The following is a 14,654-nucleotide window of genomic DNA, read 5'->3' as shown; positions in this document are numbered from 1 at the left end:
GTTTTCATTTGGTTTGGTTTCTGGCCCTGCATTTTTGTATACATTTTATATTTTTTTTGTTTCACCATCTCCTTCCACAGGCTTCACATACACCAATAAAATCTGCAGATCAAAGTAAGGATGAGGAGAGACCAAAGCCTAAAGAATCAGCTCCGGCATCAACATGTCTGTTGGAGAACTGGCCCAAAGGAGAAGGACTTGGCTATGAAGGCATGGGACTAGGCATGGGACTGAGGGGTGCAATCCGATTACCATCCTTTAAGGTAAGGGAAAGAGCATCACCAGAGGACTTAAGTTTTTTAAAAATCAATATCATCAGTATCCAGATACATTATTTTTGGTGCATGACTTGTCACTTTAATTCCAATGATTGAAGAGTTTGTAAAATTATAAATTGAAGAAATAGTCGTTTGTAGCTGTCGAATTTGAGTATTGCTGAAAAAAGAGACATGCTGTCGAAGCTTTTCGTCTAGCACTCATCAGGACAGATTCGCAAGAATGCCAGTTGTAAAGGGAGCAACAATTTGTACTGCATGTGAGGAGAGTGCTGATTGGTTGGCAAGTGGACTCTGATTGGTAGAGGTGTTGCCATGGCGCATGCACCAGGGAACAATTAACTGCCAAGCTTTTGTTTAAATTCAAACCAGGTCAACACTGACTGGTCAAGGCATTGTCATGGTGTTGTTTTAACAATACCATGTATATCTAAATAGATGGTATTGCCATGAGAATCCCCTCTAGGCCCAGCTCTCACAAACAACCTTGTCAGTTTCCATGAGAAACACATCTTTAATGGATTGACACCTAACCTCCTACCCCTTGCATTTTCCAATACATAGATGATACGTTTGCTATATTTGAATTTGCAGCTGCATATAAGAATTTCTTTACGTTTTTATACACCTTAATGGGCTTCATCCTGCGCTCAAATTTGCCTTTGAAATGGAGCAGTCAAATGAGCTCCCTTTCCTTGACGTGCTTGTTGAGAAATCTGTCATTGGGTTACCATAAGCCTACCTTTATTGGCCAATGTACATGTTGGGATTCTTACAGTTCTACACATTATAAGATTGGCCTTATTGGCAACCTTGTAAATAGGGACTGAGTCACTTGCTCACTGTGCAAGCTTGATGCTGAAATAGGGCACACATCAAAGCCATCCTACGGAATAATGGCTACCCTGATCAGATTATTGCTTGATGTATATCGCACAAACTCATGAATTGGCCTAAAGTTGCCAGTTTCTGTCCTGAAAAGTGCCCAGTCTACTTCAGACTTTCGTAGAAGGGTAAGGTGTCTCAAAAATTTGAGCAACAGTTGAAGCTATCCATTTCACTTCTACTATGTAGTAGCAACCCGAGTGGTATTCTCCATTAACACGCTACTGTTATCAAACCAAAAGGACGTTCTGCCTATCACACAAGTGAGTAAAGTGGTATATGAATTTCAGTGCCAGTGTGATGCCAGGTATGTAGGCCATATGTCTCAACAACTGGCGGATTATATAAAGTAGCACGTCCTTTCGGCTGTTCGCAACAGGCAAAGTACTGACCGTACTCAACAAGCCATGCTTGCAAAACTCAAAACATAGCGTCTAGGATTAAATGTGATTCTGCGATTGGATAGCACCTGCTAAAAAATCATGATTGTGCTAAGAATTACACTGACAACCAATTTAAGATTATCAGTCGGGCTTATAATGTGGCTCACTTACACGTGCTAAAAGCTACATATATTCACACACAAGGTCCTGTCCTTCGCAGGCAGAAGGTGCATGTCCATGCATTGCGCCTTTTGCAACTAAACCAAAGCTTGAGGGACAGCCATTCCCTACTTCATTACCCATGACAATGCCTTGATCAATCAGAGTCAACCTCCCTGGTTTGAATTTGAACAAAAGCTTGGCAGTTAACTGTTATCTGGTGCATTCACCATAGCAACGCCTCTACCAATCAGAGTCCACTTGCCAACCAGTCAGCGCACTCTTCCCATGCAGGACAAATTGTTGTTCTCTTTACAATTGATATTCTTGTGAATCTGTCCTGATGAGTCCAAGACGAAAAGCTTCAACATCATTTTTCAGCAATACTCAAACTGAAGAAAATACTTGCGTGCAACGCAACATTGGAAAATAAATTGTACTTCTCTTTTGGTAACAACTGTTAGCACAGGGGTTTACAAATAGAGTCCCTGGAGAGACCATGTAGAGTCTTCAAGATAATATTGCATTTTTGTATGTGTTGTAACTGCTTACATGTCACTGGTGAAATGCCTTCTTTAGATTCAAAATATCCAATTAGTCAATTCATCTCATGCCAAAACTGTCACGAAAAATATTTTGAATATACATGTGCCTTGATCACTGTTGTCTAATCAGGCATTAGATTTCCATACAAATGCTGCTGGATTCCACAGTTGCAAGATTTCAGCTCATAGTCCTTTGTTAAGTAATTCTCATGGTTCCTCTGGCAAGATTGAAAAGTTGACCTCACCTTTCCCTTCCTCCCTTTGGTACAACATTTTTTGAACATTTAACAGTTACACTGATAGTGATGGGGTGTTTGAGATGGTATGAATGTCATTCACCATGATATAGAAATGCCAATTAATTAAACTCTGGTTGCTACAAACCCAATAAAAAAAGAGGATATTCCTGAAACAGATTAAGTGAACCTGGCAATTTTACGCTGGTGTTGCCACAGGCTACATGAGACTTGTGCTTTGGCAACCAGGCACAGTGTCCTTATTGCGCTTTTTAATTTCAGAACTGGTAGCAGGAGAGCAATATTATACCAGCTTCCCTGGACTTCTCTCAGTCCCCATTACACATCCATCTGGTGCCATTCTCCATCAGAATGGATGTCCACATATCCAGTGGCAGGTTTTAAGCCTGGAAGTTGATTATTTTACCAACAACAGCACAAGAACTTAGAAATAGGAGCAGGACCAGGCAGAGAGCCTCTTAAGCCTGCTCTGACATTCAACTGATCTTCTATCTTAACTCCACTTTCTTGCCCTATCCCCATATCCTTTAACTTCCTTAGTGTCCAAAAATTTATCCATTCCAGTTTTGCACAGTTATCCCTTGTTTAGCACTCCTAATGTGTTCCTCAAAAACGGCATGCTAAATGAAAACGTGCTAAATGAAAATCACTTTCACATAAGAAAACATGGAATAAGGGTGGGTTATGAACCTGACCTGTAATTTTTATATTAAAAACATATTGGCTGCCATGAATCTAATTGGCCCAAAATCCTCTTACTTACCAACTACTCTTAGTAAACTTGTTACACTTACTAACTCTTAACAACTTAATAACTCTTTCTATCTGCCTCCTGCTTGACACCTCTCCTGCTTGCAGCCTCTCCCAACCCCCCTCCTTGTCGCTTCCCTCTCCCCATCCTTCAGCTCGTCATTTCCCTCCCCGACCTTCCTGCTCGTTGCTTCCGTCCTCAACCCTCCCACTCATCGCTTCCCTCCCTCAACTCTCCCACTCACCGCTTCCCTCCCTCGACTCTCCTGCTCCCTCCCTCCTGCTTGCTGCTTCCTGCCAGTCTGCCTACCTCCTGCTCACATCCCTTCTCCCGACCCTCCTTTTCAATCACTGTGTCCCTCACTCCCTTCCTCCCTCTCAATGCCGATTTCCCAAGCCCTTGCTCACAGCGAAGGCTCTGGAGAGGGGTAGTGAGCTGGAAGCAGCAAGAGTTTGGGAGTGAGAAGCGGGAAGCGGCAGTTTTATTTTTAAAAGCTGAGCATACACAGTAACCATGCCAAAACGAAAATGGAGGCAGAGCTATCCGGGGAATTTCCCTAACTTACAACCTGCGCTATTAGAACGTGCTTTTAACGGGGGATAATTAATACCTCACTGAGCATCCACTGCCCTATGGGATGGAGAATTCTGAACATTCTTGAGTGAAGAAATTTCTCCTAATCTTAGTTCTAAATGGTCGAGCCTTAATCCTAACACTGTGATCCCTAATACTAGACTCCACAGCCAAGGTAAAAAGCCTCTCAGCCTCTACCCTGTCAAACCCGCTAAGAATTTTATATGCCAGAAAACAATTGTGTGTTTACTCTGAGCTCCTGTTTTTTGCTTGTAAAAGCATTCTATAGTGCAATGAGTGGAAATCCGGACTTCTCTGACTGGTAAAATAAATTAGGTACCATTCCTACTTCCACAAGGTCCTCGGGAGATTATCTCCACAAGCCCTTCTAGAGATGGCATTAATGCTGATGGTCATATAAATACACCAGAATTTTGCTGCCTGGGGTCAAAATAAGAATGTGTCCCAGCCACTGATAGGTTGAATGCCTCAGCCGCACTCCCCTTCACAAGCCTTCAAAACTTTTGTGCTTGATGGTCAATACTTTCCCCAGGCCCTGGACGACATGCAAGGACCAGAGCCACACTATGTACAGTTGTTTCTCTGTTATACTGGCTGCTATGGTATCTGGCCTGAAATACAACCTGGCCCATTTCCATAGCACAGAGGTCCTTGGGTGTTATCAATATTTAAAGTGGCTTTTGCAATAGTCTTTCTTAGAAAAATAATAAACACAGATTGTTTCTTTATGGAAAGTGTTCTGTGGAACAGACCCAAAGAACAGTCAATGGGATTTGTTAAACAAAAGTAACGACGGAATAAAATGTTAGAAAAAGCACATTCGTTCAATATATCACCAAGATCAGTCAGCATTGATCCTACTTTTATGAACATTCCATACAAATTCTTATTTTGTAACACTACTAAAAACCAGGAATTTCCATATTGAACATCAAATATGCACAGACTTCTGAGCATGAGCCTGCCTTGGTTTCTATTAGAAAACAAAAGCCCCTAACCTTTAACAGAATAGTTCTCATGGCATGATCTTTTCAGTAAGGTTCAATTTTAATTAGATTTAATTATTGCAGAGCTAAAACATAGAACTTTCTGAAGATCATGTTAATGAGGCAGTTTTTAATGTGATTTGTTTGCAAAGTCCGCAATGGACTCCCATTCTACTGCCATGTTAAATATAAAAGCCATTGGTCAGGAATGCACTTTGGAGCCTCTTTTCCAACAGAAACCCTGATATTAAACCAGCTCTACAGCAATAAAATTTAGCAGTCTTGACCAAGCTGGTAAATATTTCAGCAGCAATGGTACAGCACAATTTCCTGCAGTAACAACTCTTAAAACTGAGAAAAGTCAAGCACTCCACTATTGTACAAGATGATCAGTAAATCTCTTGGTGCTTCATCTGTACCTTATATCTGCCAACATTCTCGACTTTCAGCAGCTTCCAACATTTTCTAGTTCTTATATTAACGTGCCATCTAAACATTACAATCTTTAGGAATTTCACATTGTAATCTTCCTGTCCTTTAAAATTTCCAACATCAGCAACTATAGTTAGAGTAAACTATCACAGATTTACAGATTGCTAAATGATTAAACTTGTACATAACCTCAGAACTGTGAAACTGTGTCACGTAAATTAAATTTCTATTTGGTATATGAAGTCTTGCTAAAAATGTTAGAATCAGCGTAGTATATCACAATGTAAATGCAATCAGAAAAGGGCAAGAATCAGGCAGTTTTGTGTTTGGTCTGGAGGTCAGGCAGTAATAGTACTTTGCTTATTAGGTAGATTTAAACACAGTTCACACAAAGAAGTCTTATTCATAACCCTTTAACTCAAAAAGAGAAGTAAACCTCCTTGTAAGGAATATTTACATTACATTCATACATATTACTTATATAGCTTTTCAACATTGACCCTTGAACTTCTTGCAGGTGTAGGGTAATTCTTATTGGCATAGCCACAGTGAAGTTGAAATAAACACGAATATTACTGAATAAAGATCCTTAAACATTACAAATTGCTTAATTCTCAATAATGATACAGTAAAACAAGCATTTAAAAACGATCCTAATTTACAATTTAGTTATTTTTAAATTTTTATCAGTACTTTTAATCATACTTGCATTACCTTCCGTTTACCTGCCCCATTTTCTTGCTCCTTTTTAACCTAGTATCTCATATTGTACATAATTTACCTTTGTGCCTTACTTTCTCCTTTAGAAAATAACTGAGTTTATATTCCAATCTCGTGGTTTCACCATTTGGAGATTGGAACAACTTTTTTGAAAAAAATACGCATTTTCAGTGGCTTGGCACCAAATTTAATGGTCGCTTTTTCATCCAATCATTGCCAAGATTGACATTGTCACATCATAGATACAATTTGGTTAAAAAATGCCAAAAGTGAATGCAATTTTGCCAAAGTTGCATACTTGTCAGTGGTCTAAGAAAATTTAGCTATAGTACTGTAAAGGGTTCATTCTATTTCTTGATCTCTCTAGTCCTGGATGCAATGTCTTAATGCTTTTACTACATTTCAGTCTCCATGGAGTAGCATATTTAATGATCATAGACTTGTGAAGAAGAATTAACAACAGGCTAGTTTGAATCTGGGATAAATTGTGGAAAAGCTTGGAACAGTATGGGATAGCTTGAAATGAAGCTGTGACTGGATTTTATGATCTTTTCCTGCACAAGTAGTATCCTATTGATTTGAGGAATGTTTCCCACTCCCTGACACTCCGTTTCTGACAAGTTAATATCTGCACCCCTTAATAGAGTACCCTGTGGGCTCTCCAACACTTCATAAGCGGTCTTTACTATATTTGACTGGTTGAGGCATGGGGCTGCTATAAGAGTTATTTACTGTGATAATAAAAGACCTATTTCCACAGTTGTCATGTCATTAGTTATCATACAGACATTATTTACAGACTGGCTTGAAACTGAAGATGGCCGGACAGCTGATCTGGCCTGTTGGCCAGTCTTAACATCGCGCGCTGTGAAATTGAAGCGCTCAAAGTGATTGCTTGCAATGTAGCAATTTGTATGTGTGGGAGTTATTTTTTTCTGTATTTATATCTTCACACACTAGCAGCTCCATATTTACTGATAGTGATTGATTAGTTGTGAAGAACGAATCTAAGATTCTCAGGATAAGTTATGTTTCTGTAATAACTTGCAGGTAAAGAGGAAAGAGCCACCTGATGCTGCCTCCTCAGGTGATCAGAAGAGAATTAGACCGTCTACTCCACTGGATGATGATGATGAAGGTTGGTGTATGTTTAAAAAAATTGGCCAAACTTAATATTTGCAATTATACAAACACAGATTAAGCTGCAGTACAAGAATAGCCTTCACATGCAAATTTTCTGAACTACTCTTGCATCGGCTTCCCTCCTTCAGCTCCAGCACTGGTTACAAGGAGTTCAGTCGTCGTGCCTCTGTACTCTGGAATTCATTCTCAATTATTCCACTTTGTTGCTTCATTCCCCACCTTCAAAAACCTCATTAAAACTTGCCCAATTGTGCCTTTACTTACCTTCTCCAGCTTCTCCCTTACTTGCTATTCAATATAATTTCATGCCCCGCATACCATCTTATACCATTAGTTAATGCAAGTTATTTGGTCTGTACTACAATTACATATATATATATATATATATAAATGCTATATATATATAGCATTGACACATTTCTGTGTAATCTGCTGTAAAATATTCTCTGGTAATGTCATAGTTATGATGTCACAAAGTCGATCATGTCACAAATGAACAACTTTATAATAAAGGGTTTTCTGTGAAGCTTGGATATTAGAGAAGATGTATAATACTTTTAGGCTCAGCAGTGGCTTTGTGAATTTATTGTAATGCAGAGTACTCATTTCATCCCTTCATCACTTGTGACAGAGTCTGAGCGTGACCGAGACATGTCAGACGTAGCAAGTCATTCTTCTGAATTGTCTAAGAGAGATTTGGAGTCAGTCACTGAGAGGCGAAAACCAGCAAAACCTTTAAAGCTAGACAGTGAAGGGGAAGAGGAAGAAGAAACTTCTGGGAAAGAGGAAGAGGAATCCTCATCGGAGAAGGAGGACGAAGAAGAGCAAGATGAAGAAGAGGTTTCTGAAAAAGCTTCATCGGAAAAGGTTAGCTTGTCCTTCGGTGTTTTATATTACAAGTTAACACAGGTGATTCTATGGTACAAAAACTTGCCCAGTTCAGTCCACCACCAGGTTCTCCACTGAACCTTTTGGAGGGTCCACAATATGGTGCTTTGACCTCTTGGAATTGTCCTGGAATAGAACTAACTTCAATAGTGTTAATTACTTTAGACCACTTTCAAATTGAGAACAGGTCTGTGAACAGCTTGATGAAATCCAGTACAGAACGTCTTAACTCGGCTTTAAACAAATATCTGGTCTACATGACTGCAACGGGCCAAATAAAATGTGCTTCTGCAATGCCTCTTCCATCCACTTGATGTCTCCAGCATGGCTTGTAATTAATCTGCAGGTATATACAATACTTACAGCCTATTTTTATAAGCATGGCCATCAGAGGGCTGAGGTAACGTACCGCTGATTTGATGGGTGAAAGTGGCTGTTCTAGGGTGAAAGGAAAACTTGCAGCCAAAGTATTCTGGGAAATGTCATTAATTACTGAGTACAAAGACTTATCCAGTTCTAAGATCCATGTCTCTACCACTTCTAATCAGCAGCCAGGCTTCCAGAAGAAGCTAATCTGCCTAGAGAGGTAGTTTCTTATAGGTGCTATAATTGATTCCAATTGACTGGCCACACATGGACACCCAAAATGATGAGTCTGGAGAGAAAAGTATTAAATTCTAATTATTTTAAAAAAGTTAAGTCTTTAAAAATAAAGTTACATGGAAAGAAACCCGACCCTTTTCCCGTTCACCTTTAAGGCATTCTAATGGTGCGAGCCTTTGTATGAAGTACACCAAGGTATGAAGTACGCCAATATAAAGACATTACAATATTGAATAATTGTTTGACCATGCACCATAAATAGGTTCTAAATTATATAGCCATCTGTGCTATAAAATTTAATGTGAACTGGTGTACAGCCATTACTTTCTGCCATTAATTATTAATATGGAATTCATTTTACTGAATATTTTTAGGAGGAGGATGGTGAAGATGATGAAGCAGATGCTGAAACCAGTGAAAAAGAGGGGCTGGATTCTGAAGAAGGTGAGGTCTTGATCAGGTGACAAACTGGCAGCTGGCAATAAGTGACATTTGGATTGTAGTACATCAGTAACTTTAACATTTTGTAAGTTTAGTCTCATGTTAATGTTTTTATGTTGACCTGCATGTCAGGGCAATCAGGGTAATGATATGCACCGGAGGAGGATTAATTTAAAACAGCCCTGATTTTTCCTCTCACTACCCGTCCGTAAACAGAAAGATGTTTTGATGTCTGATTTCCCCCTTTGTAAGTGTGGTGTGTTTTCCCTAACCCTTCAATTTGGAATGATCCAATCCTCTATTAATAACCCAACAGCAAACTCGAGATAGGATAAAATAAGAGGGTTGGTTTATTTTACACACAAAGTGCAAGCAAGGGGTTTCGTAACGTCCACCCCTGTTTGCACTCACTCAATAATAGAGGAATAAGGGAAAGAAAGGGGTACAGGGCAAGACCATGATAAAAATAAGAGTTATGGTTTCATGTGAGTCCAGAGCCCAGAATCAAAAGTCCAGTGGCGAATCCCTTCAGAGGTTAGGCTGAAACTGTTACAGGGTGCTCCGCCTTTCTAGAAGGGATGGCTCCCACGGTGGAAGAAGACACGTAAAGACAAATGAGTCTTATAGGCACTGATACAGGAGTTCCAATATTCCAGTCATACACAGTGTAGCTGAGGGCCAGGCAATTTTAAGCCTGGATAGAGCTCTTTCTGCTGTTACCTGTCAGATGGTAAAATGGTAGACTTGCCTGGGTTCGTTCCAGCAGCCTGGGGACGTCATGTGACATACCTCCGACTTCTCCTGGGTGTTGGGCAAAGTATGTATTTTCCCAGGTCTGGAATCTTGAAGTGTTTAATAGAGGAGTCAGGGTCCCTTTTGTCCTCGCAGACATGTCATCTCTGTTGGTCAGCCCTGCCTTAAATATGTAAAGGGTTGGGTGCATTTCTTTGGAATTGATTTTCTGTGGTCACAGGGGCATTAGCGCCTCTTTAAAGGTAATGAGGTCCCTGCTGGTTTCTTAAGATTAGAAATTCCTCTGGTATGAGTCTTTGTCCATTTAAAAAAAATAATAATTTTATAGAGTAGCCAAGCTGACATAGATATATATATATATTCCATCCTGTCTTCTGGATGGGACACATCTCCCCCGTTGGAGAAAAATGAAATGAATTTCATTTCATTTTTTTTTTATGTGGTCTTAGGGAAGGAAGGATAAGAAGTGCAGAAGTGTACAGGTATTCTCTCATTAATGCTGGCACATCAGGCACACAGCAGGGGAAATGGAAGATCCCCGCTGCATGGGGAAGTCTATTCAGTGCTCAAGTTCTGACATCCCCCTGCTGGGGGTCAGGCATTCCAACCTCCTGATTAAGTACTCTCAAGGGTCTGGGGGTTTTATGGGGCTGTGGGGGGGTGGGATGGTGGGGGGGGTGGTGTTGGTGGCAAGTGATGGTTAAGCTGCTCTGGGCAATCTGCAGGGCAATCTCACTCTGTGGGTGCCAGGCCCTGAGATCATAGGGTTGAGCTGCCTTGTCCAGCCGAGCTCCTGCCTGTACACTTTGGCAACCTGTGGGCTCAGATGTTTGGACCCAGAGACTGGGGTTCGACTGAGGGTCTGGAAAGGGGGGAGGGGTTTAAAGAGATCTTGACTTCTTCAGGGGATTCAGGTTTAGGGTCCGGCTCGGGCACTAGCACAACTGGAGAGCTCCAGCTTCTGGTGCTAGGTGCTTTGGGTTGGCACAGCAGCAGGCGGGCAGTTGGTCCCTGAACTTGGGCCAGCCTTTCTGGGCTGGGATGACAGGAAGATGGCCTTCTGGCAGGGGCCTGTCCTGCATCCATACTGGATATGGCTACAGTGCTGTAGCCTGGTGGGGGCTTATGGATTATTCTAAATGGGCTGGTGAACTCTGTCTGGTCCTTTTGCAATTCTGCATGATAGTGGGTGAGCATGGGGTCCAACCTGGTTGGGGTCCCTCTATTGGTCAGTTGCTTGATAGGTTCGTTGTCTTTTGGGACACTAATGCCCTCTGGGGAATGGTCAGCTCCTGCTGTACCTCTGGGTGACTTATCAACTACGGGAGGCATCACCCTCACACTGGGCCCTTTGGGACTTTACTGTTCCACATTTAAATTCGCCATAAAGTTGTCAGCGAAATTAATCACTGGCTTCCTGGCCGGGGCCTTTGGTTTTGGAGGGAGTGCTCTCCTAACATGTTCCATGTCATCTGGAACACCATGAGTGGAGGTGCAGCTCCAGCTACCCTCCCTGGTAGCTTTTCGACTGGGGGTGTCATCTCCCTCCCTATCTGCTTATTGGTTTGGGGACTCTTTTGTCCCTATTTAAAGCCGGAAATAAAGTTTCTGCAAGCCATACTTCAGGCATGTCCCTAACCTTTTGCTTTCCGGGCTTAATAGGTAACCTGCCTTCTTTCAGGCTCTTCAGCTATGTAGGGCATCTGCCTGACGATTTCTTCTCCTGCTTTAGGACTTCTCTGGTCCCTATTTAATTTAGAGATATTTGGGAAATCTATTTCAGATTCTAGGGGCATTGTTTGGACCCCGTTTAATTTTACAGGCCTGGCTTTGGCCTTGCTATCTTCAAGGAGTTTTCGCTCGCGGTCTCTTGGTGCTAACCCACCCTTTTGGGCCTCTAGACTTTCTCCAGCTTTCCTCCCTTATTCGGTTTTCTGCCGTTTGGTCTTGGCCTCTTTTCTTTCACTGGCTAGCACCTGGCTGCTAGTCAAATTGTTCCCAAGGAGGAAATCTTGGGGACAATTCCTACTGTAACAGGGCCTGAAACAAGGTCACACTCTAGGTGGGCCTTATGGAGGGGTGCAAACACGGAACCTCCTCCCACTCCGCTGATCAGTGTTTTGGCCTTCGGGGAAGATTCAGAGGGTAGGTTTAAGTTCCCCTCTAACATTAAGGATTGAGTTGTCTCTGTGTCCGGGAGAAGTGCCGTGGACTTGCTCACATTTTGGGCAGGGTAGGGGGACACCATTCCTGAAAGAACAAAACTCCAGAAGCTCTCTGGGAGTTTGTCTGGTTCAGACACGCATAGTGCCATGCCCTCCAATAGGTAAGTGTCTGTAGCGAGAGGCTCTGTTGCACTATCCATTGGGGCATCCTTCAGAGGACTGCTCATGTGAAACCCTACTAGGCCAACTGGCTTGCCTTGCAATCTCCAGCATTTGGGTCTGGAGCGGCCTATTTTGTTGCAATGAGAATTCTCCTTTCATACTGTAGGGGAGCTCCTGGAGAGGACAATAAGGAAATGCAAGATGGCCAATATTTCATCTCAGTAAAGATTGTATAGCTCCTTAATGTGCCTGGTTGCTTTTAAAATCCCCAATTCTAATATTGTGAAATTCTAGGAGGATTTTCTCCCATTTTGGGCCTTCTGTGTTACATGCCATTCCCACAATGGAGGGGTAGTCAGCCTGTCAATAGCCTTTTAATAGTCACTGTTGTAGCACCAGCTAAGAGATGTATGACAGAGGTATAAATTTCTGTTCTCCAATGATTGATTTTCTTTCAGTGCCAAAGGTGTAATGAATTAGATGTAATGTAACTTCATATTGTGCTGCTGTGCAATACATGCTACTGTATAATTGTATTGTGTTACTACACAGACTTTTAGTTCCCTACTGATTTAAAATATTGGATGCTGCAAATATTATTGCAATTCCTATGTTTTCAGATGAAGTGATCAGCGTTGCCTCATCCAAAGTGGAGGTGGAATATTCAGAAGACAGTGATGAATCCTCAGAATATGAATCGAGCTCTGAGGATGAAGAGGAGGAGGAGGAAGAGGAAGAAGAGAAAGAAAAACAGTCACTATTACAAGTGGCTGAGGTAAAGGTAGAAGAAGAAGCCCCTGAAGTGGAAGAGATAGTTGATGCCCCAATAGATAAAATTACAGATGAAGCTCCAGCAGAAACCGAGCCAGGCTTACTACCTGTTTCATCACCAGAAGGAGTTCCAGGTAGAGATAACTGCGTACTTAATATCTTGCTACAATTAAGAATAAAGCTTCAATTTTTTTTTTGCACATCCTATTATTGGAAAACTCTAAATGTCAACACTCACATTTTATCAATGTCAACACTCACATTTTATCAATGTCATTAAGAAACATTAGAATCCACCCTTCATAATACACTGTGGCAACACTTTCATAATTATCATTTCATTATTATCTGCCTTTTTTTGGGGTTAGGCACTGTTGTCTTATGCTGTTGGTAGGGGGTGTACTATTTGTGCAGTACTTAGACTTCAGTCCGAAATGTTAATTTTCCTAATTTTATGGTAATAATTTAGTTTCTGTATGCAGCTGATGACATTGGGCAGGTATTTTATGTATAAGGTTAACATTAGAGGTAGATTCTCCATGATGCAATTTTGAGTATAAGGGCCCTGATATTCCTTGGGTTGGGGGGTGGGAATCCTTCCATCTGGGTGGGACTTTCTTCTACCAGTCTGTTGCAATATTTACCCCATTCAAAATATAAAAGCCGGAGTAATTAGAATAAATAGGTTGGATGCTCGTACCCTCCCACTGGAATTCCCTCTTGGGAATAGAAAGGGGCAAATATTCAAAAGAACAGTGATTTGCCTCAAATTCCTTTGCGCTCTCCCATCCAGAAGCACAATTTCCATGCCAGAACACCAGAAGAATTTTGAGGCTAAAATGTCTTGGCTGTATTGCAGAAATATAGGGAACTTTGAAATTGAAAATTGAGCTGGATGCAAAGAATGAAGATGACACCTATAGTTGTAAACCTACCCTTCAAAGCTTGCTACATGGAGGACTTGGGGAGTTAATTTGTGGTTCAACATACTGCACTGCTTTTGTTGGAATTTTCAATGGGACAGCTGTTTAAAGGATTGCACTGCAATGTGCCGGGGGATGCAACATAATTGTACTGAGCGCTGGAACATGGATAGGTTCCACACACATGAAATAAGAGTTTAAATTTGTTGATTAATGTAATTAACTTACACAGTTTTTAAGTTGTACCAATCCTATCATTTTAATGATTGGATATGAATTTGTAGCTAATAAATTCCAAAATGGTTATTTAAACCTGATAGAGGCCTTTAAAATGAAGAAGAGATTTGATAGGGTAGATATAGTAATGTTTCCACTTGTAGGGGACTCAAAATCTAGAGACCTTAAACTCAAGATAGTCATTAATAAATCTAATAGGGAATTCAGGAGAAACCTCTTTATCTAAAGACTGGTAAGAATGTGGAGTGCAGTACCACAAAAAGTAGTTAACACAAAAAGCATAGATGCATTTAAGGGGAAGATAGATTAAGCACACAAGGGAGAAAAGAATAGGAAGTGTATTCTAATAGGGGTAGATGAAGAGAGGTGGGAGAAGGCTCATGTGAAGCACCAAAGCTGGCATAGACCAGTTGAGCCAAATGGCTTGTTTGTCTGCTGTAGACTCAGTGATGTAACTGGAGAAGTTTGGATTGTTCTCCTTACAGTAGGGAAGGTTAAGCAGAGATTTAATAGAGGTGCTCAATATTGAAGGCTTTTAGTAGTCTAAACAGGGGGAAACTGTTTCCATGGGCGAACGGGTA

The 14,654-nt window shown here is 41.2% G+C and overlaps 1 protein-coding gene across 2 annotated transcripts in view; it reads left to right on the top strand.

Moving 5' to 3' along the window:
• Positions 1 to 14,654, top strand: part of setd1ba (SET domain containing 1B, histone lysine methyltransferase a) — a 144,288-nt gene that overhangs the window by 107,303 nt on the left and 22,331 nt on the right. For both annotated transcript variants that reach the window (XM_078554148.1, XM_078554146.1), the window contains 5 exons: positions 81 to 263; positions 7,038 to 7,125; positions 7,762 to 7,997; positions 8,996 to 9,065; positions 12,763 to 13,047. In XM_078554148.1, coding sequence (XP_078410274.1) covers positions 81 to 263; positions 7,038 to 7,125; positions 7,762 to 7,997; positions 8,996 to 9,065; positions 12,763 to 13,047 — 862 coding nt within the window. The remainder of the gene's footprint in view (positions 1 to 80; positions 264 to 7,037; positions 7,126 to 7,761; positions 7,998 to 8,995; positions 9,066 to 12,762; positions 13,048 to 14,654) is intronic.

The sequence above is a fragment of the Cetorhinus maximus genome, chromosome 12 (genome assembly GCF_964194155.1).
Source record: "Cetorhinus maximus chromosome 12, sCetMax3.hap1.1, whole genome shotgun sequence".
Classification (NCBI taxonomy): Eukaryota; Metazoa; Chordata; class Chondrichthyes; order Lamniformes; family Cetorhinidae; genus Cetorhinus; species Cetorhinus maximus.
The sequence above is the reverse complement of the archived record's forward strand: the minus strand, read 5'-3'. Positions and strand labels throughout refer to the sequence as shown.